A 27,446-nucleotide genomic window follows, 5' to 3' on the forward strand; every position below is an offset into this window, starting at 1 on the left:
CACCTTCCATCTGGGGGCTATAGCCAGACTGACCATGTACGACCCCACCTTCCATCTGGGGGCTATACACAGGGTGACCAGGTACGATCCCTCCTTCCATCTGGGGGCTATAGCCAGGCTGACCAGGTACGACCCTACCTTCCATGTGGGGGCTATAGCCATTCTGACCAGGTACGACCCCATCATCCATCTGGGGCCTGGCTTGGTCAGGTACGACCCCACCTTCCATGTGCAGATCATGGCAAGGTTGACCATGTACGACTCCACGTATCATCTGGGGACACTAGCCAGGCCGATCAGGTACAACCTCTCCTTACGTCTGGGTACAGTAGTTAGGCTTAATAGGTACGACCTCTTCTTACATTTATGGACAGTAGCCAGGCCTACCAGGTATGACCACTCCTTACATCTGGGGACAGTAGCCAAGCTGATCAGGTACGACCCTTCTTTGCATCTGGAAACAGTAGCCAGGCTGCTCAGGTACGATCTTTCCTTGCATCTGGGGACAGTAGCCAGGTCTATTAGGTACGACCCCTCCTTACGCCTAGGGACAGTAGCCAGACCCAACAGTTACGACCACTAAGGTCTTGGGACAGTAGCCAGGCCAGCAGGTACGACCCCTCCTTAGGTCCTGTGATAGTAGCCAAGCTAACCAGGTACGACCCCTCCTTACGTCTGGGGACAGTAGCCAGGCTGTTCTGGTACGACCCCTCCTTAAGTTTGGAGACAGTAGCCAGGCCTACCAGGTATAACCCCTCCTTACTTCTGGAGACAGTAGCCATGCTGACCAGGAACGACCTTTTATGTCTGGAGACAGTAGCCACGCTGACCAGGGACTCCTCCTTACGTCTGGAGATAGTAATCAGTCCTTCAAGGTACGACCCTTCCTTACGTCTGGAGACAGTAGCCAGTCTCTCCAGGTACGACCCTTCCTTATGTCTGGGGACAGTATCCAGGTTGACCAGGTACGACCCCTCCTTATGTTTGGGGACAGAATCCAGGTTGACCAGGAACGACCCCTCCTTACGTCTGGGAACAGTTGCCAGGTTGACCAGGGACGACCCTTCCTTACATCTGGGGACAGTAGCCAGGTTGATCAGGTCTGAACCTTCCTTACGTCTGGGGACAGAAGCCAGGTTGACCTAGTATGACCACTCCCTCCGTCTGTGAACAGTAGCCAGGTTGATCAGGGACGACCCTTCCTTACGTCTGGGGACAGTAGCCAGGTTGATCAGGTCCGACCCCTCCTTACGTCTGGGAACAGAAGCCAGGTTGACCAGGTACGACCACTCCCTATGTCTGTGGACAGTAACCCGGTTGACCAGGGACGACCCTTCCTTACGTCTGGGGACAGTAGCCAGGTTGATCAGGTCCGACCCCTCCTTATGTCTGGAGACAGTAGCCAAGTTGACTGGGTAAGACCCTTCCTTATGTCTGGGGACAGTAGTCAGATTGACCAGGTACGACGCCTCCTTAAGTCTGGAGACCCCTCTCTACGTCTAGGGACAGAAGCTAGATCTTCCAGGTACGACCCCTCTTTACGTCTGGAGAAAGTAGCCAGGGACAACTCTTTATCTCTGGAGACAGTAACCAGGGGCAACCCCACCTTCCATCCAGGGAGTGACCAGGGACGACTCCACCTACCATCCAGAGAGTGATCAGGGACGACCCCACCTTCCATCCAGAGAGTGACCAGGGACGACTCCACCTTCCATCCAGGGAGTGATCAGGGACGACCCCACCTTCGATCCAGGGAGTGATCAGGGGCGACCCCACCTTCCATCCAGAGAGTGACCAGGGACGACTCCAACTTCCATCCAGGGAGTGATCAGGGACGACCCCACCTTCCATCCAGGGAGTGACCAGGGACAACCCCACCTTCCATCCAGGGAGTGACCAGGGACAACCCCACCTTCCATCCAGGGAGTGACCAGGGATGACTCCACCTTCCATCCAGACAGTGACCGGGGACGACCCCACCTTCCATCTAAGGAGTGATGGAAACTATAATGAGGCAGTCAGAATACAGTGTACATGACACCAGTTACTTCATCTTTGTCTTAACGTATCACCAGTTAAGGCCGGCCCTCAGGGTAGTCCTTAACATGTGTACATATGTAGATCTGTGTATGACCACAGTCAGTGTGTAAGTGTTGCCTCCCGCAGGCTGCGGCGCCGCACCTGAGGAAGGTGGAGGGGAACGTGGTGAACTTGGCAGATATCCTGGGTGAACGTCCTTCACCACCACTCTCCATCTACTGCACCAGTAAGGCTGCCATAATTATGGTCACCAAGTCTCTGGCTGCTGAACTGGGACCTCAGGTAACTCCTAACTTATCTTGGTATTATGTTTTGATTTGTTTTACGGGAAACAGATAGAAAGAGAAGGTTTGAAAGTATATAATAGGGGGAAGGTTACCAGAAAGATAAGGTATAATAGAATATAATAAGGAAAGCTTATCGGAAAGATAAGGTATAAAAGTATATAAAAGGGGATGGTTACCAGAAAGATAAGATATAAAAGTACATGATACAGGAAGGTTACTAGAAAGATAAGATATAAAAGTATATAATAGGGGATGATTACCAGAAAGATAAGGTATGAAAGTATATAATAGGTGAAGATTACCAGAAAGATAAGGTATAAAAGTATATAATAGGGGAAGGGTACCAGAAAGATAAGGTATAAGTATATAATAGGGGAAAGTTACTAGAAAGATAAAGTATAAACGTATATAATAGGGGAAAGTTACCAGAAAGATAAGGTATAAAAAGTATATAATAGGGGAAAGTTACCAGAAAGATAAGGTTTAAAAAGTATATGATGGGGGAAGGTTACCTGAAAGATAAGGTATAAAAGTATATAACAGGGTAAGGTTACCAGAAAGATAAGGTATAAAAGTATATAATTTGGGAAGGTTACCAGAAAGATAAGATATAAAAGTATGTAATAAGGGAAGGTTACCAGAAAGATAAGATATAAAAATATATAATAGGGGGAAGGTTACCAGAAAGATAAGGTATAAAGGTATATAATAAGGGAAGGTTACCAGAAATATAAGGTATAAAAGTATATAATAGGGGAAGGTTACCAGAAAGATAAGGTATAAAAGTATGTGATAGGTGAAGCTTACCAGAAAGATAAGGTATAAAAGTATATAATAGGGAAGGTTACCAGAAAGATAAGGTATAAAAGTATATAATAGGGGGAAGGGTACCAGAAAGATAAGGTGAAAAGTATATAATAGAGGACGATTACCAGAAAGATAAGGTATAAAAGTATATAATAGGGGAAGGGTACCAGAAAGATAAGGTATAAAAGCATATGATAGAGGAAAGTTACCAGAAAGAGAAGGTATAAAAAGTATACAATAGGGGAAGGTTACCAGAAAGATAAGGTACAAAAGTATATAATAGGGGAAGGTTACAAGAAAGAGGTGTAACAATATATAACAGGGGAAGGTTACCAGAAAGATAAGGTATAAAAGTATACGTATATAATAGGGGAAGGTTACCTGGGCACATCTTGCTTCCAGTGTTCTGAATCAAAACATTTTATGTATTCAGTAGCAAGTGGGAAACTGGCAAGGTAGTGAGTGTGGCCAGGTGGTGACCTGGCAGGGTAGTGAGTGTGGCCAAGTGATGACCAGGCAGGGTAGAGTGTGACCAGATGGTAACCTGGCGAGGTAGTGGGTGTGGCTAGGTGGTGACCAGGCAGGGTAGTGTGGCCAGGTGGTGACTAGGCAGGGTAGTGACTGTGGCCAGGTGGTAACCTGACAGGGTAGTGAGTGTGGCCAGGTGGTGACCTGGCAGGGTAGTGAGTGTGGCCAAATAGTGACTAGACAAGGTAGTGTGTTTGGCCAGGTGGTGACCAGGCAGGGTAGTGAGTGTGGCCAGGTGGTGACTAGGCAGGGTAGTGAGTGTGGCCAGGTGGTAACCTGACAGGGTACTGAGTGTGGCCAGGCAGTGACCAGACAAGTTAGTGGGCATGGCCAGGCAGTGACCAGGCAAGGTAGTGTGTTTGGCCAGATGGTGACCTGTCAGGGTAGTGAATGTGGCCATGTGGTGAAAAGGTTGAGGAGCGAGTGTAACCACGTGGAGACTTGGCAGGTTATGAGTGTGGCCAAATGTTGACCTGGCAGGGTAGAGTGTGGCCAGGTGGTGACCAGGTAGAGCAGTGAGTGTGGCCAGATGATTTACCATAGCCACAGGTGACATCATTACCACTGCAGCAGGTACTTATCACTGCTACAGCATCAGGTGACATCATTACCACTGCAGTAGGTGACTTATCACTGCTACAGCATCAGGTGACATCATTACCACTGCAGCAGGTGATTTATCACTGCTACAGCATCAGGTCACATCATTACCACTGCAGCAGGTACTTATCACTGCTGCAGCATCAGGTCACATCATTACCACTGCAGCAGGTGACTTATCACTGCTACAGCATCAGGTGACATCATTACCACTGCAGCAGGTGACTTATCACTGCTATGCAAGTAGATGACATTATTACCACAGCAGCAGGTGACTTATCACTGCTACAGCATCAGGTCACATCATTACCACTGCAGCAGGTGATTTATCATTACCACAGCAGCAGGTAACTTCTCTACCACAGCTGCAGATGATTTATCACTGCCACAGAAGCAGGTGGCTTATCACTACTATAGCAGCTGGTGACTCAGTGATACCCCTCTTCCCCTCCCAGATACGGGTCAACTACATCAACCCAGGAGCTGCCATGTGGCCAGAGAAGGCAGATGACGCCTTTAAGAAGGTCAGAAATCTTCCTCACTACTGTAGGCATTTACCTATGATTACTGATTAATAGTTATAATAATATTCCTCTACAGCAGGCATTTACCTATGATTACTGATTAATAGTTATAATAATATTCCTCTACAGCAGGCATTTACCTATGATTACTGATTAATAGTTATAATAATATTCCTCTACAGCAGGCATTTACCTATGATTACTGATTAATAGTTATAATAATAGTCCTCACTACTGCAGGCATTAACCTATGACTACTGATTAAAAGTAATAATGATAGTCTTCACTACTGCAGGCATTTACCTATGATTACTGATTAATAGTTATAATAATAGTCCTCACTACTGCAGGCATTTACCTATGATTACTGATTAATAGTTATAATAATATTCCTCACTACAGCAGGCATTTACCTATGACCACTGACTAATAGTTATAATAATATTCTTCACTACAGCAGGCATTTACCTATGATTACTGGTTAATGGTTATAATAATAGTCCTCACTGCTACAGGCATTAACCTGTGACTACTGATTGATAGTAATAATGATAGTCTTCACTACTGCAGGCATTAACCAAAGGCTACTCATTAATTATGATAATAATGATAATAATAATAATAATATTAATAATAATGTAATAATAATAATAATAATAATAATAATAATAATAATAATAACAATAATAATAATAATAATGATAATAAATAATCTACCTGTTATCACTTCCCCTTTTGCCCCTTCATCGATATTCCCGTTGGCTTTCTTGTCATTCACACATTATTTACTTCGTTCCAAAACATCTTTTTATTCTCCCTAAAGTTTCATGATACTTTCTCATTCCAACTCTCATTTGCCCTCTTTTTCAACCTTGGCACTTTCCTCTTGACTTCCTGCAACTTTCTCTTATACATCTCCCAATCATTTACACTCCTTCCCCATAAGCATCACCCAAACACCTCTCTTCTCTCTTCCATTATCAACTTTATTTCTTCATCCCACCACTCACCACCCTTTCTAATCTGCCTGCTTACCAACTTTTGCATGCCACATCCATCTCTTGCACATGCTGGCACTGCTTCCCTAAATACCTCCCATTCCACACCCACTTCCCCTGCTTTCTTTACTCTCAGTTTTTGCCATATAGAATAAAAAGATGTTTTGGAAGGAGGTAAATAAAGTGCATAAGACAAGGGAATCAATGGGAACTTCAGTGAAGGGGGCAAATGGGCACGTGATAACAAGTAGTGGTGATGTGAGAAGATGGAGTGAGTATTTTGAAGGTTTGTTGAATGTGTTTGATGATAGAGTGGCAGATATTTGGTGTTTTGTTCGAGGTGGAATGCAAAGTGAGAGGGTTACGGAAAATGATTTGGTAAAGAGGGAAGAGGTAGTAAAAGCTTTGCAGAAGATGAAAGCTGGCAAGGCAGCGGGTTTGGATGGTATTGCAGTGGAATTTATTAAAAAATGGGGGTGACTGTTTTGTTGAGTGGTTGGTCAGGTTATTTAAGGTATGTGACTCATGGTGAGGTGCCTGAGGATTGGCGGAATGCTTGCATACTGCCATTGTACAAAGGCAAAGGGGATAAAAGTGAGTGCTCAAATTACAGAGGTATAAGTTTGTTGAGTATTCCTGGGAAATTATTTGGGAAGGTATTGATTGAGAGGGTGAAGGCATGTACAGAGCGTCAGATTGGGGAAGAGCAGTGTGGTTTCAGAAGTGGTAGAGGATGTGTGGATCAGGTGTTTGCTTTGAAGAATGCATGTAAGAAATACTCAGAAAAGCAAATGGATTTGTAAGTAGCATTTATGGATCTGGAGAAGGCATATGATAGAGTTGATAGAGATGCTCTGTGGAAGGTATTAAGAATATATGGTGTGGGAGGCAAGTTGTTGGAAGCAGTGAAAAGTTTTTATCGAGGATTTAAGGCATGTGTACGTGTAGGAAGAAAGGAAAGTGATTGGTTCTCAGTGAATGTAGGTTTGCGGCAGGGGTGTGTGATGTCTCCATGGTTGTTTAATTTGTTTATGGATGGGGTTGTTAGGGAGGTGAATGCAAGAGTTTTGGAAAGAGGGGCAAGTATGCAGTCTGTTGTGGATCAGAGAGCATGGGAAGTGAGTCAGTTGTTGTTCGCTGATGATACAGCGCTGCTGGCTCATTCAGGTGAGAAACTGCAGAAGCTGGTGACTGAGTTTGGTAAAGTGTGTGAGAGAAGAAAGTTGAGAGTAAATGTAAATAAGAGCAAGGTAATTAGGTACAGTAGGGTTGGGGGTCAAGTCAATTGGGAGGTAAGTTTGAATGGAGAAAAACTGGAGGAAGTGAAGTGTTTTAGATATATGGGAATGGATTTGGCAGCGGATGGAACCCTGGAAGCGAAATTGAATCATAGGGTGGGGAGGGGGCGAAAGTTCTGGGAGCGTTGAAGAATGTGTGGAAGTCGAGAACATTATCTCGAAAAGCAAAAATGGGTATGTTTGAAGGAATAGTGGTTCCAACAATGTTGTATGGTTGCAAGGCGTGGGCTATGGATAGAGTTGTGCGCAGGAGGGTGGATGTGCTGGAAATGAGATGTTTGAGTACAATATGTGGTGTGAGGTGGTTTGATCGAGTAAGTAATGTAAGGATAAGAGAGATGTGTGGTAATAAAAAGAGTGTGGTTGAGAGAGCAGAAGAGGGTGTTTTGAAATGGTTCAGTCACATGGAGAGAATGAGTGAGGAAAGATTGACCAAGAGGATATATGTGTCGGAGGTGGAGGGAACGAGGAGAAGTGGGAGACCAAATTGGAGGTGGAAAGATGGAGTGAAAATGATTTTGAGTGATCAGGGCCTAAACATGCGGGAGGGTGAAAGGCGTGCAAGGAATAGAGTGAATTGGAACGATGTGGTATACCGGAGCCGACATGCTGTCGATGGATTTAACCAGGGCATGTGGAGCGTCTGGGGTAAACCATGGAAAGTTCTGTGGGGCTTGGATGTGGAAAGGGAGCTGTGGTTTTGGTGCATTATTACATGACAGCTAGAGACTGAGTGTGAACGAATGGGGCCTTTGTTGTCTTTTTCTAGCACTACCTCGCACACATGAGGGGGGAGGGGGTTGTTATTACATGTGTGGCGGGGTGGCGATGGGAATGAATAAAGGCAGACAGTATGAATTATGTACACGTGTATATATGTATATGTCTGTGTGTGTATATACATGTATACGTTGAGATGTATAGGTATGTATATTTGTGTGTGTGGACGTGTATGTATATACATGTGCATGTGGGTGGGTTGGGCCATTCTTTCATCTGTTTCCTTGCACTACCTCGCTAACATGGGAGACAGTGACAAAGCAAAATAAATAAATAAATATATATGGAGCGGGGGGCTGGAAATCCTCCCCTCTCGTTTTTTTTTAAATTTTCCAAAAGAAGGAACAGAGGGGGCCAGGTGAGGATATTCCAAAAAAGGCCCAGTCCTCTGTTCTTAACGCTACCTCGCTAACGCGGGAAATGGCGAATAGTTTAAAAGAAAAATATATATATATATATATATATATATATATATATATATATATATATATATATATATATATATATATATATACAGAGCATCAGATTGGGGAAGAGCAGTGTGGTTTCAGAAGTGGTAGAAGATGTGTGGATCAGGTGTTTGCTTTGAAGAATGTATGTGAGAAATACTTAGAAAAGCAAATGGATTTGTATGTAGCATTTATGGATCTGGAGAAGGCATATGATAGAGTTGATAGAGATGCTCTGTGGAAGGTATTAAGAATATATGGTGTGGGAGGAAAGTTGTTAGAAGCAGTGAAAAGTTTTTATCGAGGATGTAAGGCATGTGTGCGTGTAGGAAGAGAGGAAAGTGATTGGTTCTCAGTGAATGTAGGTTTGCGGCAGGGGTGTGTGATGTCTCCATGGTTGTTTAATTTGTTTATGGATGGGGTTGTTAGGGAGGTAAATGCAAGAGTTTTGGAAAGAGGGGCAAGTATGAAGTCTGTTGGGGATGAGAGAGCTTGGGAAGTGAGTCAGTTGTTGTTCGCTGATGATACAGCGCTGGTGGCTGATTCATGTGAGAAACTGCAGAAGCTGGTGACTGAGTTTGGAAAAGTGTGTGGAAGAAGAAAGTTAAGAGTAAATGTGAATAAGAGCAAGGTTATTAGGTACAGTAGGGTTGAGGGTCAAGTCAATTGGGAGGTGAGTTTGAATGGAGAAAATCTGGAGGAAGTGAAGTGTTTTAGATATCTGGGAGTGGATCTGGCAGCGGATGGAACCATGGAAGCGGAAGTGGATCATAGGGTGGGGGAGGGGGCGAAAATCCTGGGGGCCTTGAAGAATGTGTGGAAGTCGAGAACATTATCTCGGAAAGCAAAAATGGGTATGTTTGAAGGAATAGTGGTTCCAACAATGTTGTATGGTTGCGAGGCATGGGCTATGGATAGAGTTGTGCGCAGGAGGATGGATGTGCTGGAAATGAGATGTTTGAGGACAATGTGTGGTGTGAGGTGGTTTGATCGAGTGAGTAACGTAAGGGTAAGAGAGATGTGTGGAAATAAAAAGAGCGTGGTTGAGAGAGCAGAAGAGGGTGTTTTGAAGTGGTTTGGGCACATGGAGAGGATGAGTGAGGAAAGATTGACCAAGAGGATATATGTGTCGGAGGTGGAGGGAACAAGGAGAAGAGGGAGACCAAATTGGAGGTGGAAAGATGGAGTGAAAAAGATTTTGTGTGATCGGGGCCTGAACATGCAGGAGGGTGAAAGGAGGGCAAGGAATAGAGTGAATTGGAGCGATGTGGTGTACCGGGGTTGACGTGCTGTCAGTGGATTGAAGCAAGGCATGTGAAGCGTCTGGGGTAAACCATGGAAAGCTGTGTAGGTATGTATATTTGCGTGTGTGGACGTATGTATATACATGTGTATGGGGGGGGTTGGGCCATTTCTTTCGTCTGTTTCCTTGCGCTACCTCGCAAACGCGGGAGACAGCGACAAAGTATAATAAAAAAAATAAAAATAAAAAAATATATATGGGAGTGGGGGGCTGGAAATCCTCCCCTCTCAATTTTTTTTAGTTTTCCAAAAGAAGGAATAGAGAAGGGAGCCAGGTGAGGATATTCCCTCAGTGGCCCAGTTCTCTGTTCTTAACGCTACCTCGCTAACGCGGGAAATGGCGAATAGTTTGAAAAAAAAAAAAAAAATATATATATATATATATAGAGTAAATGTGAATAAGAGCAAGGTTATTAGGTACAGTAGGGTTGAAGGTCAAGTCAATTGGGAGGTAAGTTTGAATGGAGAAAAACTGGAGGAAGTAAAGTGTTTTAGATATCTGGGAGTGGATCTGGCAGCGGATGGAACCATGGAAGCGGAAGTGGATGATAGGGTGGGGGAGGGGGCGAAAATCCTGGGAGCCTTGAAGAATGTGTGGAAGTCGAGAACATTATCTCGGAAAGCAAAAATGGGTATGTTTGAAGGAATAGTGGTTCCAACAATGTTGTATGGTTGCGAGGCGTGGGCTATGGATAGAGTTGTGCGCAGGAGGATGGATGTGCTGGAAATGAGATGTTTAAGGACAATGTGTGGTGTGAGGTGGTTTGATCGAGTAAGTAACATAAGGGTAAGAGAGATGTGTGGAAATAAAAAGAGCGTGGTTGAGAGAGCAGAAGAGGGTGTTTTGAAATGGTTTGGGCACATGGAGAGAATGAGTGAGGAAAGATTGACCAAGAGGATATATGTGTCGGAGGTGGAGGGAACGAGGAGAAGTGGGAGACCAAATTGGAGGTGGAAAGATGGAGTGAAAAAGATTTTGTGTGATCGGGGCCTGAACATCCGGGAGGGTGAAAGGAGGGCAAGGAATAGAGTGAATTGGATCGATGTGGTATACCGGGGTTGACGTGCTGTCAGTGGATTGAATCAGGGCATGTGAAGCGTCTGGGGTAATCCATGGAAAGCTGTGTAGGTATGTATATTTGCGTGTGTGGACGTATGTATATACATGTGTATGGGGGTGGGTTGGGCCATTTCTTTCGTCTGTTTCCTTGCGCTACCTCGCAAACGCGGGAGACAGCGACAAAGCAAAAAAAAAATATATATATATATATATCTTTTTTCTTTCATGGTATTCGCCATTTCCCGCATTAGCGAGGTAGCGTTAAGAACAGAGGACTGGGCCTTTGAGGGAATATCCTCACCTGGCCCCCTTCTTTGTTCCTTCTTTTGGAAAATTAAAAAAAAAAATGAGAGGGGAGGATTTCCAGCCCCCCGCTCCCTTCCCTTTTAGTCGCCTTCTACGACACGCAGGGAATACATGGGAAGTATTCTTTCTCCCCTATCCCTGGGGATAGGGGAGAAAGAATACTTCCCATGCATTCCTCACATGTCGTAGAAGGCGACTAAAGAGGACTGGAGCGGGGGGGGGCTAGAAACCCTTTCCTCCTTGTATTTTAACTTCCTAAAAGGAGAAACAGAAGAAGGAGTCATGCGGGGAGTGCTCATCCTCCTTGAAGGCTCAGATTAGGGTGTCTAAATGTGTGTGGATGTAACTAAGATGAGAAAGAAGGAGAGATAGGTAGTATGTTTGAGGAAAGGAACCTGGATGTTCTGGCTCTGAGTGAAACGAAGCTCAAGGGTAAAGGGGAAGAGTGGATTGGGAATGTCTTGCGAGTAAAATCAGAGGTTGGTGAGAGGACAAGAGTAAGGGAATGAGTAGCACTACTCCTGAAACAGTATATGATAGGGTGTAAGAAAGAAAACTCTAGATTGATATGGGTAAAACTGAAAGTGGATGGAGAGAGATGGGTGATTATTGGTGCATATGCACCTGGGCATGAGAAGAAAGATCATGAGAGGGAAGTGCTTTGGGAGCAGCTGAGTGAGTGAGTTAGTGGTTTTGATGCATGAGACCAGGTTATAGTGATGGGTGATTTAAATGCAAAGGTGAGTAATGTGGCAGTTGAGTTAATAATTGGTGTACATGGGGTGTTCATTGTTGTGAATGGAAATGGTGAAGAGCTTGTAGATTTGTGCGCTGAAAAAGGACTGGTGATTGGGAGTACCTGGTTTAAAAAGAGAGATATACATAAGTATATGTATGTAAGTAGGAGAAATGGCCAGAGAGTGTTATTGGATTACGTGTTAATTGATAGGCACACGAAAGAGAGACTTTTGGATGTTAATGTGCTGAGAGGTGCATACTTGCCCCATTTTCCAAAACTCTTGCATTTACCTCCCTAACAACCCCATCCATAAACAAATTAAACAATCATGGAGACATCATGCACCCCTGCCAAAAACCAACATTCACTGAGAACCAATCGCTTTCCTCTCTTCCTACACGTACACATTCCTTACATCCTTGATAAAAACTTTTCACTGCTTCTAACAACTTACCTCCTACACCTTATATTCTTAATACCTTCCACAGAGCATCTCTATCAACTCTGTCATATGCCTTCTCCAGATCTATAAATGCTACATACGAATCCATTTGCTTTTCTAAGAAGTACTCACATACATTTTTCAAAGCAAACACCTGATCTACACATCCTCTACCACTTCTGAAACCACACTGCTCTTCCCCAGTCTGATGCTCTGTACATGCCTTCACCCTCTCAATCAATACCCTCCCATATAATTTCCCAGGTTCTCAACAAACTTATACCTCTATAATTTGAGCACTCACTCTTATCCTCTTTGCCTTTGTACAATGGCACTATGCAAGCATTCTGACAGTCCTCAGGCACCTCACCATGAGTCATACTTATTTATTTATTTTGATTTGTCGCTGTCTCCCGCATTAGTGAGGTAGTGCAAGGAAACAGATGAAAGAATGGCCCAACCTACCCACATACCCATGTATATACATACACGTCCACACACACAAATATACATACCTGTACATACCAACGTATACATATATATACACACACAGACATATATGCACATATACATAATTCATACTGTCTGCCTTTATTCATTCCCATCGCCACCTCGCCACACATGAAATAACAACACCCTCCCCCCTCATGTGTGCGAGGTAGTGCTAGAAAAGACAACAAAGGCCCCATTCGTTCACACTGAGTCTCTAGCTGTCATGTAATAATGCACAGAAACAACAGCTCCCTTTCCACATCCAGGCCCCACAGAACTTTCCATGGTTTACATCGGACGCTTCACATGCCCTGGTTCAATCCATTGACAGCATGTCGACCCCGGTATACCACATTGTTCCAATTCACTCTATTCCTTGCATGCCTTTCACCCTCCTGCATGTTCAGGCCCCAATCACTCAAAATCTTTTTCACTCCATCTTTCCACCTCCAATTTGGTCTCCCACTTCTCCTCGTTCCCTGCACCTCTGACACATATATCCTCTTGGTCAATCTTTCCTCACTCATTCTCTCCATATGATCAAATCATTTCAAAACATCCTCTTCTGCTCTCTCAACCACACTCTTTTTATTACCACACAGCTCTCTTACTCTATTATTACTTACTCGATCAAACCACCTCACACCACATATTGTCCTCAGACATCTCATTTATAGCACATCCACCCTCTTCCACCAACCTCTATCTACAGACCACGCCTCACAACCATACAACATTGTTGGAACCACTATTCCTTCAAACATACCCATTTTTGCTTTCCGAGATAATGTTCTCGACTTCCACACATTCTTCAAGGCTCCCAGAATTTTCGCCCCCTCCCCCACCCTATGATTCACTTCCACTTCCCTGGTTCCATCCGCTGCCAAATCCACTCCCAGGTATCTAAAACACTTCACTTCCTCCAATTTTTCTCCATTCAAACTTACCTCCCAATTGACTTGACCCTCAACCCTACTGTACCTAATAACCTTGCTCTTATTCACATTTACTCTCAACTTTCTTCTTTCACACACTTTACCAAACTCAGTCACCAGCTTCTGCAGTTTCTCACATGAATCGGCCACCAGTGCTGTATCAGTGAACAACAACTGACTCACTTCCCAAGCTCTTTCATCCACAACAGACTGCATACTTAACCCTCTTTCCAAAACTCTTGCATTCACCTCCCTAACAACCCCATCCATAAACAAATTAAACAACCATGGAGACATCACACACCCATGCCGCAAACCTACATTCACTGAGAACCAATCACTTTCCTTTCTTCCTACATGTACACCTGCCTTACATCCTCGATAAAAACTTTTCACTGCCTCTAACAAATTGCCTCCCACACCATATATTCTTAATACCTTCCACAGAGCATCTCTATCAACTCTGTCATATGCCTTCTACAGATCCATAAATGCTACATACGAATTCAATTGCTTTTCTAAGTATTTCTCACGTACATTCTTCAAAGCAAACATCTGATCCACACATCCTCTACCACTTCAGAAACCACACTACTCTTCCCCAATCTGATGCTCTGTACATGCCTTCACCCTCTCAATCAATACCTTCCCGTATAATTTCCTAGGAATACTCAACAAACTTATACCTCTATAATTTGAGCACTCACTCTTATCCCCTTTGCCTTTATGCAATGGCACCATGCAAGCATTCCAACAGTCCTCAGGCACCTCACCATGAGTCATACATACATTGAATAGCCTGACCAACCAGTCAACAATACAGTCACCCCCTTTTTTAATAAACTCCACTGCGATACCATCCAAACCCGCTGCCTTGCCGGCTTTCATCTTTCGCAAAGCTTTTACTACCTCTTCTCTGTTTACCAGATCATTCTCCCTAACCCTCTCACTTTGCACACCACCTCGACCACAACACCCTATATCTGCCACTCTATCGTCAAACACATTCAACAAACCTTCAAAATAGTCACTCCATCTCCTTCTCACATCACCACTACTTCTTATCACCTCCCCATTAGCCCCCTTCACTGATGTTTCCATTTGTTCCCTTGTCTTACGTACTTAATTTACCTCCTTCCAAAACATCTTTTTATTCTCCCTAAAATTTAATGATACTCTCTCACCCCAACTCTCATTTGCCCTCTCTTTCACCCCTTGCACCCTTCTCTTGACCTCCTGCCTCTTTCTTTTATACATCTCCCACTCATTTGCATTATTTCCCTACAAAAATTGTCCAAATGCCTCTCTCATCTCTTTCACCAATAATCTTACTTCTTCATCCCACCACTCACTACCCTTTCTAATTTACCCACCTTCCACGCTTCTCATGCCACAAGCATCTTTTGCACAAGCCATCACTGCTTCCCTAAATACATCCCATTCCTCCCCCACTCCCCTTACTTCCTTTGTTCTCACCTTTTTCCATTTTGTACTCAGCCTCTCCTGGTACTTACTAACACAAGTCTCCTTCCCAAGCTCACTTACTCTCACCACTCTCTTCACCCCAACATTCTCTCTTCTTTTCTGAAAACCTCTGCAAATCTTCACCTTTGCCTCCACAAGATAATGATCAGACATCCCTCCAGTTGCACCTCTCAGCACATTAACATCCAAAAGTCTCTCTTTCGCGCACCTATCAATTAACACGTAATCCAATAACGCTCTCTGGCCATCTCTCCTACTTACATACGTATACTTAAGTATATCTCTCTTTTTAAACCAGGTATTCCCAATCACCAGTCCTTTTTCAGCACATAAATCTACAAGATCTTCACCATTTCCATTTAAAACACTGAACACCCCATGTACACCAATTATTCCCTCAACTGCCACACTACTTACCTTTGCATTCAAATCACCCATCACTATAACCCGGTCTCGTGCATCAAAAATACTAACACACTCACTCAGCTGCTCCCAAAACACTAGCCTCTCATGATCTTTCTTCTCATGCCCTGGTGCATATGCACCAATAATCACCCATCTATCTCCATCCACTTTCAGTTTTACCCATACCAATCTAGAGTTTACTATCTTACACTCTATCACATACTCCCACCACCCCTGTTTCAGGAGCAGTGCTACTCCTTCCCTTGCTCTCGTTCTCTCACTAACCCCTGACTTTACTCCCAAGACATTCCCAAACCACTCTTCCCCTTTACCCTTCAGCTTCATTTCACTCAGAGCCAAAACATCCAGGTTCCTTTCCTCAAACATACCTTTTTTTTTTTTTTTTGCTTTGTCGCTGTCTCCCGCATTTGCGAGGTAGCGCAAGGAAACAGACGAAAGAAATGGCCCAACCCACCCCCATACACATGTATATACATACGTCCACACACGCAAATATACATACCTACACAGCTTTCCATGGTTTACCCCAGACGCTTCACATGCCCTGATTCAGTCCACTGATAGCACGTCAACCCCGGTATACCACATCGATCCAATTCACTCTATTCCTTGCCCTCCTTTCACCCTCCTGCATGTTCAGGCCCCGATCACACAAAATCTTTTTCACGCCATCTTTCCACCTCCAATTTGGTCTCCCACTTCTCCTCATTCCCTCCACCTCCGACTCATATATCCTCTTGGTCAATCTTTCCTCACTCATTCTCTCCATGTGCCCAAACCATTTCAAAACACCCTCTTCTGCTCTCTCAACCACGCTCTTTTTATTTCCACACATCTCTCTTACCCTCATCTCTCTTACCCTTACGTTACTTACTCGATCAAACCACCTCACACCACACATTGTCCTCAAACATCTCATTTCCAGCACATCCATCCTCCTGCGCACAACTCTATCCATAGCCCACGCCTCGCAACCATACAACTTTGTTGGAACCACTATTCCTTGAAACATACCCATTTTTGCTTTCCGAGATAATGTTCTCGACTTCCACACATTCTTCAAGGCTCCCAGGATTTTCGCCCCCTCCCCCACCCTATGATCCACTTCCGCTTCCATGGTTCCATCCGCTGCCAGATCCACTCCCAGATATCTAAAACACTTTACTTCCTCCAGTTTTTCTTCATTCAAACTTACCTCCCAATTGACTTGACCCTCAACCCTACTGTACCTAATAACCTTGCTCTTATTCACATTTACTCTTAACTTTCTTCTTTCACACACTTTACCAAACTCAGTCACCAGCTTCTGCAGTTTCTCACATGAATCAGCCACCAGCGCTGTATCATCAGCGAACAACAACTGACTCACTTCCCAAGCTCTCTCATCCCCAACAGACTTCATACTAGCCCCTCTTTCCAAAACTCTTGCATTCACCTCCCTAACAACCCCATCCATAAACAAATTAAACAAACATGGAGACATCACACACCCCTGCCGCAAACCTACATTCACTGAGAACCAATCACTTTCCTCTCTTCCTACATACTACCTATTTCTCCTTTTTTCTCATCTTGGTTACATCCACACACATTTAGACACCCCAATCTGAGCCTTCGAGGAGGATGAGCACTCCCCGCGTGACTCCTTCTTCTGTTTCCCCTTTTAGAAAGTTAAAATACAAGGAGGGGAGGGTTTCTAGCCCCCCACTCCCGTCCCCTTTAGTCGCCTTCTATGACACATGAGGAATGCGTGGGAAGTATATAGGGCTCCTGATCCTGATGAAATTTCTCCATAAATTCAAAAGAGGTGTACAGATACACTTGATAGATTACTTGAAGTGTTCATAATGTTGATGAAGAAAGGTAGTATCAAAGGAATGGAAAGGGGCAATCATCATACCTGTTTATAAAAAAAATGAGCCTTGAGAGGATGCATTGAACTTCAGAATGGTCTCTCTAATGAATGTAAGGTACTGGAAAAAAATGACCGCAAGCAAGTGGGTGATTCCCTGAAAAGGTAAAACTTCCTATGTTAGAGACATCACAGTTTCAGCAAAGGATTTCTATGAAAGAGTAAGGTTCATTATACGCAAAAGAGAAAGCTATGTGGTTTGGTACGTAGTAGTTAGTAGGCAGCCATTGACCATGGAGGTATATTACCAGTGCTCCCCACCTGGGTGTTGGGATAGTTAGTGACAGTTGCTTAGTGAGTCAGCACTTTCAGTGGTTGTCAAGTTGCACTCCTCTAACCCAGGTAGCTGTCTTTCCTTTCTGCCTCACCCACATGTGGACTACTGGCATTCTGTCCACAAACAGGTAGAAGTAGTAGGTAGAAACACTAGATAGAAGAAGTCAGTTGGAACATTGGGTAGAAGCCTCTGCAAACACTGCATTAGAGTTGCCCTCTGCCAGTGGCCTGTTAAGGATGAGGCATTAAAAGATAAGAACTTAGCATTGGCGTTCACTAGTTATGGAGACTATCACTGTGGCCATCCCATTGAGGGAGTTCCAGTTGGAACAGACATCAGAGATAGAGAGGAAAAAAAGACATTTGACTATTTACCACACAGGAGGCTAGTAAAGAAGCTGGATCTTCAGGCGGGAATAAGGAGACCCCTTTGATAGTAAAAAAAAAAAAAGTTACCTTAGTGAAGTTAAATAAAGGACAAATGTCAGAGGAGCCTTTTTAAAGTGGGTTGAGGTCACTTTTCTGGTACCATTGCTCTTCCTAGTCTATGTGAATGACTTATCTAAAGGTTTTTTCCTTACTGAGTATGTTTTGGATGATGCTAAGGTCATAAGGAAAATGAAAAGCATGGAGGATTGCCTCAGTTTACAAGATCTAGGTAAACTCCAAGATTGGTTTAATACTTTGTCAGTTAAATTTAACCTGTATAAATATAAAGTAATGAGAATGGGATACAGTTAAAAAATGTCTCGATATGCATATCATCCAGTTGGAAACAAGAAGCAGAAATATAATTGTGAGAGAGGCTTAGGAGTTGAAATTATCCTTAACCTGTCGCCATAGCTCCACCTGAGGACGATAGTTAAAGAGACAGACTGTCGTCTGGCAAATATTCGAGCTGCATTCAAGTACATGGATAAGGAGATATGCAGTAAACTGTTCACATCTTACATTTGACCGGAACTTGTTTGTTAATTACACTTAAAGAAGCACTAAGAAATAATAAGAAAGGTCCTGAGGAGAGCAACAAAGATGGTATCAGAATTATGTGAGCTAAGTTACAGGTAAAGGCTAGAGGTCTTAGATTTGTCCACCATGGCAGATAGAAGACTAAAGGGTAACCTTATCAGAACCTTTGGGTTTTAAACCACCTTGATGGCATAAACAGTAAACAATTTGAAAGTTGCAAGGATAAAGTAACCCCTGGACATAGCATGAAGTTAAGCAAGAAACTTGTTGTTAGAAGTAAAAAAGTAGTTGTATATTATATGAGTAGTGGATGAATGAAACATGCTGAGTTATGAGAAAGCGTATTGAAGAGCATAAAGAAATTTGATATATTTATGATAGAAAAATTCATGAGGTAGGGCCCCTCAAGTGTAGAACCCCTTCCCCTTAAAGTACAAATAGGTAATTACACATACACCACGGGCTTCTTTGACGTAGTGGTTAGTGTTACTAACCATAAGTCAGCTTGGGCCCACCTGCCTGTGCATGGGTTTGATTACCTCATGTATCTATTAAGTATTGACACAGCGGTAATCCTCTTTATATTTGCCATGCAGTGATAACTGCAGTCTGGCCAACCCCTTATCTTCTGTACAGGCCAAGTCAGGCCAGTTATGGTCATCATACTGGATTTTCCTGTTCTTTTACTCTGTGATGTGAGAGCAAACTATATAATGCAAATACTAGACAAATGTCCTTAATTCCACATGTAGACCTTACCATGTCCTACACAAAAGTTTCCAGAGATGTATTTCCCGAAACAAAAAACAGTAGAATCTATCAAGAATGAAATATTTACTAGTAAACTCTGCTATCTTACTGCCACTACTCTATGGCTTTTCTTACCCATGACTTGAAGTATCATTAATGTTGCAAACAATGTTTTACTTCTATGTAATATTCATGCTCAGGAAATATATCATTTGATCATTCAGACATACAGTTTATGTTGATGACATCAGCAGCCATGGTTGTGGTTACCACAGACCAGTTGAGAGGATAATGATTTGGTCATTGCAGGATTGGTTGTCTAAGACGCTACTGGGCCGGCCTGGGACGGGTCAAGAGGTGGCTGATGCTGTGGTTTTCCTGGCCTCTCCTGCAGCCAACTACATCACCGGCAGTGGCATCACCACCTGTGGTGGTAGATCCGTCACTCTTTAGCATCCACAGCTTACACCACCATCTACATCACCACCTGTGGCAGTATATCCATCAGTATCTAGTAGCTGCTACCTACACTTCCACCAATATCATTACTTGCAGTGGAAGATCCATCAGTCTTCATCCGCTGCCACCAAAACCACCACATGCATCACCACCTGCAATGGATGGTAGATCGATCATCATCCAGCAACCATTACTTCAACCTCCACCTACTTGACCATCTCACTGAGCTTTAGCATCTGCCACTTGTCCCAAACCCCAATCAACATTCAGGAGGATGTTTATGGCTGTTTACAGCCACCTGGAGGTGGACATCCATAAGAAGCAGAGAATGTTTACCATCACATGACCCTGTCTCCAGTCACCTGGGCCTGGATATCCTTATGAAGTGGATGATCATCACCATCTCATGAACTTATCTATATTACCCTTGACCTGGATATCTTTATTGTCATAACTTTATACAGAATGAATGCTTTTCTTTTTAGCCCAACTAGGTTCTGTTTACAAAATAAGAAGAGTATAACCAACCGCTATTGCTACCAGAAGTATTCCCAGAGTAAAGCAATTATTTATGGACTAATATACTACTTGACTAGTATACTACTTGACTAACATACTACGCTAAATATTACATAAAGTGGCGACGAGCATGGGATCAAGAGAAGAAAGGATGGATGGGCATTCCCTAATAGCAGTTTCAAGCCTTCTCCAAAAAACACACTAAAGAGAGCACCTTCACCAAGAGGAAGGAGAACAGTGTCAAAAGTGGGAGGAGGCCCACCAAGTGGGAGAAGAGGACTTCCAAGAGGAAGTAAAATGTATCAGGTAGAAAACCAAGAAGAAGGATAAGAAAATAATAATGGTGTTGGCAAAGGTAAAGAGGATTATTTTGAATTCAAATCAGTTCTATATTGTAGTAGTGAAAAAAGAGTGAGGGACAACTGGGAAGTGTTCAACCATTCATGAGTCAACTAAATATTGTAGGGTAAGAAGTAGATTTGGAGATTGACACTGGTGCAAGTTTTACCATAATTAGTGAACATATTTATAAAAGTCTGTGTGACAAGGCATCCATATTACAAGAGAAAGTAATGGAAGATGATGTGATGTTGAAGTCATATACAGGAGAAAGATTGAGAGCACATATCACACACCATGGTCTAGCATATGAGTTGATGTTAGTAGCAGTAGCAAGTGATAGACGAAATTTGTTGGTTAGGAATTGTTTACAAACACTCCAGACTGATTGGTAGCATTCAGTGTTTAATGTACAGGAATAGTTGGATAGCAGTGAAAAGTTTGTGAAGGAATTAAAAATGAAGTATGCTGGTGTATTTGAGAAAGGTTTAGGCACATACATTGGAGAGAAGGCCACAATTTATGTGGATGCTAGTTAGTGTAAAGCCAAAATTTTTGAGAGCTTACCCACTGCCTTTTTTCTCTGAGAGAGGCCACAGACATAGAATTGGACAAGCTAGTGGCAAATGGAACACTCACCAGTGGAAAGCTCGGAATAGGTCACTTCAATAGTGGTTGTGTCCAAGCCGTCCTCGCAAGTTAGAATTTATGAAGACTTTAAAGTGACGGTAAACCCAGAGGCTGAGAAGGACACTTTTCCAGTTCCAAAAATAAATGGCATATTGACCACTTTGGTAGGAGGTAGGTTATTCTCAAAATTGGACTTGAGTAGTGCTTATCAACAAATGTTTTTGGATGAAGAATCAAAGAAAAATTGTGTGATAAACACATACAGAGGTTTGCTCAGGTATAACAGATTACCCTATGGGGTCAAGAGTGTACCTGGGATTTTTCAAAGAGAATTGTACAATTTATTGAGAGATATTCCACATACTGTTGTATATTTAGATGATATTTTAATCAGTGGAAGCAATGAAGCAGTACATTGAGCAAACTTGACCAAAGTGGTAGAGATTAAATGAAAAAGGTTTGAAGATGCATTATGACAAATGTGAGTTTTCCGAAACAGTAAGTTAAATTATTTAGGACACAAAATTGATGCACAGGGCATTCATGTATTAGAACGTAAAGTAAAAGCAAGTGTGGATGCATGCCAACAGATGTGCAAACACTATGATCATTCTTAGGAGGTATAAATTTTGAGGTAAATTTCTCAGGAACCTCTCTTCATTGTTTGCACCATTGTATATGTTGCTAAGGAAGGGGATGCGATGGCACTGGTTGCAACCACAAGGAGCTGCATTTAAGAAAGCAAAGATGTTATTGTCTTGTGGGATTTTGGTACATTATGATCCAGATAGGCCTCTTGTTTTGTTATGTGATGCATCACCATTATGGTGTAGGGGCAGTGCTAGCACACCAAAATGAAGATGGATCAGAGTAACCTATAGCTTTTGTTTCACGCTAACTGAATAATGTGGAAAAAAAATTGTGCACAAATTGACGGGGTGAGTTCGGCAATAGTGTTTGGGGTGCGCTGTTTTCATAACTATGTGTATGGAAGATCATTCACATTAGTCACAGACTACAAGTCCATAGCTTCACTTTTACATGAGCACAAGGCGACACCCAGTGTAGCTAGTGTGAGAATACAATGTTGGGCCATCTCACTTGCTGCTTATGAGTATCAATTGAGTAGGTCACCATTGGCAGAGACCCTAACATCAGTACCACTCCCCACAGATACCATATTGTTGTTAGAGCACACTGAAGATTCACCAGTTGCAGCTAAACACGTCAGGAGATGGACAACACATGACCCGGTATATGCTAAAGTTTTGTCTTTCATCAAGAGTGGTTGGACAAAAGCTGCTCAGGTTTCAGAGTTCAAGTTATTTTAAGTGTGTAGAGATGAACTTTGTACAGGTGAACGTTGGATAATGTGGAGGTACAGGGTAGTGGCTCCTCCAGCACGACAGCAAAGTGTATTAAGAGAACTGCACAAGGCCCATCCAGGTATCTCCACAATGAAGGGGATTACTAGATCATATGTTTGGTGGCCTTATGTAGATAAGTATAATGAATAAAAGGTAGAAGCTTGTGAGATTTGTCAAGTGAAAAGAAATAAACCCCTTGCACCCCTTCATGTGTGGCCATACCCTGATAAGCCTTGAGAGAGAGTACATGGAGATTTTGCAGAACCATTTATGAGGCATATTTATTTGGTCCTCATTGATGCCTATTCAAAATGAGTAGAGGAATGAATTATGAATAGTACATCAGCACTCACAACCATTGCTGAGTTAAGGGATGTTTTCACCACTCATGAGCTGCCCTCAGTGTTAGTGATAATGGCAGCCAGTTCACCAGTTATGAATTTGCCCAATTTATGCAGAAAAATGGGACTGACCAGGTTACTTGTGCTTCTTTTCACACTACCTCAAATGGAATGGCTGATAGTGCTGTTCAAAGATTTAAAAATTAGATAAAGAAAATGAGAAAAGCAGACATCAAAACAAGGTTGTCCAGGTTCTTATTCAGATATAGATGTTCACCACAGTCTGTAGCTGGTAGTACCCCAGCAGAGTTGCTAATGAGTAGAAATCTACAGGGACCCCTAGACCTACTGAGACCAGACTTGGAGAAGGGTAAAAAGGAAACAAGAAGAGCTAAAGAAATATCATGATAAGGGCAGACCTTAGAGGGAATTTAGTTAAAGTTTGAAGTGTTTGTGGAGAATTATAGTGGTAGGGGAGCTCGTTGGGTACTAGGGGTTGTGGTGGAAGTAACTGGACCCCTGTCATATAAGACTCTAAGACAGAACTGTGTTATGATAAAGTTGTCAGGAGACATGTTCATCAAATGAAATCTAGAAGCGTAAAGTTGTGAGTGCAGGGATTTCCGAGGGAAGTAATCATACAGGAGTGGGGTGAGGATGGCATGAGAGTAACACAACAGAATACAGGGCAAATGATTTCTGATGAAGTTGTGATTCTGGGACCTAATAGAACACTTACAGATTAAAGAGAGGGTAACGTCAGTTTTCCAAGCCAAAGAGAGTCTGACATATGCAGGGAGAAACCTGGAGTAAGTTCATCCTGTATGGTTCCTTTGGTTAGCACAGTGAAGATCAACACAAGTTCTGGAAGAGTCATATATAAATCTGAGATTAGATTTGTAGAATATGACTGTAATACTAAGGAGTACAAAATTGTATGTAGTACACTGGAAATGCTATTGAAGAATAAGTTATTCTATCGTAATTATATATAATTTCAAGGATGTTTATTCTCTGCTTTGTACTATTCAAATCATTCTGTATTTTTGTAATACAGCAAGGAATTAGCAAATTCCTTGATAAGGAAGGAGCAGCCTTACTCCTGAAGCAGGAGTTATGGGAGTATGTGATGCAGTACAAGAAAGTAAATTCTAAATTCATGTGGGTAAAACTGAAAGTGGATGGAGAGAGATGGGTGATTATTGATGCCTATGCACCTGCTCGTGAGAAGAAAGAACATGAAAGGCAAGTGTTTTGGGAGCAGCTGAGTGAGTGTGTTAGCAGCTTTGATGCACGAAACAGGGTTATAGTGATGGGTGATTTAAATGCGAAAGTGAATAATATAGCATTAAAGGGCATAATTGGTGTGCATGGGGTATTTAGTGTTGTAAAATGTATAAGATGTATGAAAGAAAGCAGCAGGAGGTGAAGAGAAAGGTGCAAGGGTTGAAAAAGAGGGCAAATGAGAGTTAGGGTGAGAGAGTATCATTAAATTTTAGGGAGACTAAAAAGATGCTTTGGGAGGAGGTAAACAACATATATTAGACAAAAGAGCAAATGGGAACATCAGTGAAGTGGGGAAGTAATAATAGGTAGTGATGAAGTCAGATGGAGTGAATATTTTGAAGGTTTGTTGAATTTGTTTGATGATAGAGTGGCAGGTATAGGGTGTTTTGGTTGGGGTGGTGTGCAAAGTGAGAGGGTCAGGTAGAATGGTTTAGTAAAGAGAGAAGAGATAGTGAAAGCTTTGCAGAAGATGAAATCCAACAAGGCAGCAGTTTTGGATGGTACTGCTGTTGATTTTGTTAAAAAAGGGGGTGACTTGTGTTGCTGACTGGTTGGTAAAGATAGTGTATGTATGGACTATGGTGGTGCCTAAAGATTGGCAGAATGCATACATAGTGCCATTGTACAAAGGCAAAGGGGATAAAGGTGGGTGTTCAAACTACAGAGGCATAGGTTTGTTGAGTATTCCTGGGAAATTATATGGAAGAGTATTGACTGAGAGGGTAAAGGTATCTATGAAGCATCAGATTGGGGAAGAGCAGTGTGGTTTCAGAAGTGGTAGAGGATGTGTGGATCAAATGTTTGCTTTGAAGAATGTATGTGAGAACTACTTAGAAAAACAGATCAGTTCGTATGTAGCATTTATGGATCTGGAGAAGGCATATGACAGGGTTGATAGATATGCTTTGTGGAAGGTTTTAAGAGTATATAGTGTGGGAGGTAAGTTGCTAGAAGCAGTGAAAAGTTTTTACCAAGGATACATCCTTGTACGAGTAGGAAGAGAGGAGAGTGACTGGTTTCCAGTGAATGTCGGTTTGTGGCAGGGGTGTGCGATGTCCCCATGGTTGTTTAATTTGTTTATGGTTGGGGTGGTGGGGGAGGTACATGCAAGAGTTTTGGAGAGAAGGGTGAGTATGCAGTCTGTTGGGGATGAAAGGGCCTGGGAAGTGAGTCAGTTATTGTTCAATACTGATACAGCTCTATTGGCTAATTCATGTGAGAAACTGCAGAAGCTGGTGACTGAGTTTGGAAAAGTTTGTGAATGGAGAAACTTGAGAGTAAATGTGAATAAGAGCAAGGTTATTAGGTTCAGTAGGGTTAAGAGACAAGTCAATTGTGATGTAAGTTTGAATGGAGAAGAATTGTAGGAAGTGGAGTGTTTTAGATATCTGGGAGTGGACTTAGCAGCAGATGGAACCATGGAAGCAGAAGCGAGTATATGGGTGGGGGAGGGAGTTAAGTTTCTGGAAGTGATGAGTAATGTGTGGAAGGATGGAATGTTGCCTCAGAGAGCAAAAATGGGTATGTTTGAAGGAATAGTAGTTCCAACAATGTTATGTGGTTGCAATGCATGGGCTATAGATAGGGTTATATGGAGGAGGGTGGATGTGTTGGATATCAAATGTTTGAGGAGAATATGTGATGTGGGGTGGTTTGATTAAGTAATGGAAGGGTAAGAGAGATGTGTGGAACTGAAAAGAAAGTGGTTGAGAGAGCAGAAGAGGGTGTTGAAATGGTTTGGACTTTTGGAAAGAATGAGTGAGGAAAGATTGATAAAGAGGATATATGTGTCAGACGTGGAGGGGACAAGAAGCAGGAGACCAAATTGGAGGTGGAAGGATGGAGTGAAAAAGAATTTGAGCGATCGGGGCCTGAACATACAGGAGGGTGAGAGGCATGCAAGGAAAATAGTGAATTGGAACAGTGTGGTATACTTGGGTCGATGTGCTATCAATGGACTTAACCAGGGCATGTGAAGCATCTAGGGTAAACCATGGAAAGGTCTGTGGGGCCTGGATTTGCATAGGGAGCTGTAGTTTGGGTGCATTACACATGACAGTCAGAAACTGAGCGTGAATGAATGTGGCCCTTTTTGTCAGTTTTTCTGGCTCTACCTCGCTGAAGCAGGGGGTAGCGATGCTGTTTCCTGTGGGGCAGGGTAGCGCCAGGAATCGATGAAGACAAGCAAGTGTTAATATGTACATGTTTATATATGTATATCTCTGTGTATGTATATGTTGATATGTATGTGTATGTATATAGGCGTTTATTTATATGTGCGCATATGAATGGATGGGCCATTCTTCGTCTGTTTATTGGCGCTACCTCGCTGACGAGGGAAACAGCAATTATGTATAAAATGATATATATATATATAACCCTATATATATATATATATATATATTTTCCCTGGGGATAGGGGACAAAGAATACTTCCCACGTATTCCCTGCGTGTCGTAAAAGGCGACTAAAAGGGGAGGGAGCGGGGGGCTGGAAATCCTCCCTTTTTTTTTTTTTTTTTTTTTTTTAACTTTCCAAAAGAAGGAACAGAGAATTGGGCCAGGTGAGGGTATTCCCTCAAAGGCCCAGTCCTCTGTTCTTAACGCTACCTCGCTAATGCAGGAAATGGCGAACAGTTTGAAAGAAAAAAAAAGAAAGAAATATATATATATATATATATATATATATATATATATATATATATATATATATATATATATATATATATATATATATACTATTAGTTTCAAATTTAAGGGGAAGGGTGTCATAACTTTGTAGAGAATGATTGCTTTTCTTCATGGCCCAGTTGAGTTGTTTACAAATCAAATGTTCAACCCACCGCTGTGGTTACCAAACGTTTTCCCAAAGTAAAGCAATTATTTTTGGACTATTAAGTGTTTAACTGGAACTATCTTGACATTATACTATGCTAAATATTACATTAATTAAGTGGAGGATCTTCACTATCACCTAATCCTATCTAGCCACCAAGAAATCTTTGTGAAGTGGAGGATCCTCATCACATATCCCTACTCCCGTCACCTGGACCTGAATATCCCAATGAAGTGGAGGATCTTCACCATCACATAACCCTAT

At 42.6% G+C, this 27,446-nt stretch overlaps 1 protein-coding gene across 2 annotated transcripts in view; it reads left to right on the plus strand.

The window, feature by feature from the left end:
* The window catches only part of LOC139756508 (3-oxoacyl-[acyl-carrier-protein] reductase FabG-like), a 74,248-nt gene extending 53,903 nt beyond the window's left edge, over window positions 1-20,345 (plus strand). For both annotated transcript variants that reach the window (XM_071675956.1, XM_071675957.1), the window contains exons 4-6: window positions 2,167-2,322; window positions 4,718-4,786; window positions 19,715-20,345. In XM_071675956.1, coding sequence (XP_071532057.1) covers window positions 2,167-2,322; window positions 4,718-4,786; window positions 19,715-19,858 — 369 coding nt within the window. In that variant the 3' untranslated portion in view covers window positions 19,859-20,345. The remainder of the gene's footprint in view (window positions 1-2,166; window positions 2,323-4,717; window positions 4,787-19,714) is intronic.
* The last annotated feature ends 7,101 nt before the right edge of the window (window positions 20,346-27,446 follow it).

Source organism: Panulirus ornatus, chromosome 22 (genome assembly GCF_036320965.1).
Source record: "Panulirus ornatus isolate Po-2019 chromosome 22, ASM3632096v1, whole genome shotgun sequence".
Classification (NCBI taxonomy): domain Eukaryota; kingdom Metazoa; phylum Arthropoda; class Malacostraca; order Decapoda; family Palinuridae; genus Panulirus; species Panulirus ornatus.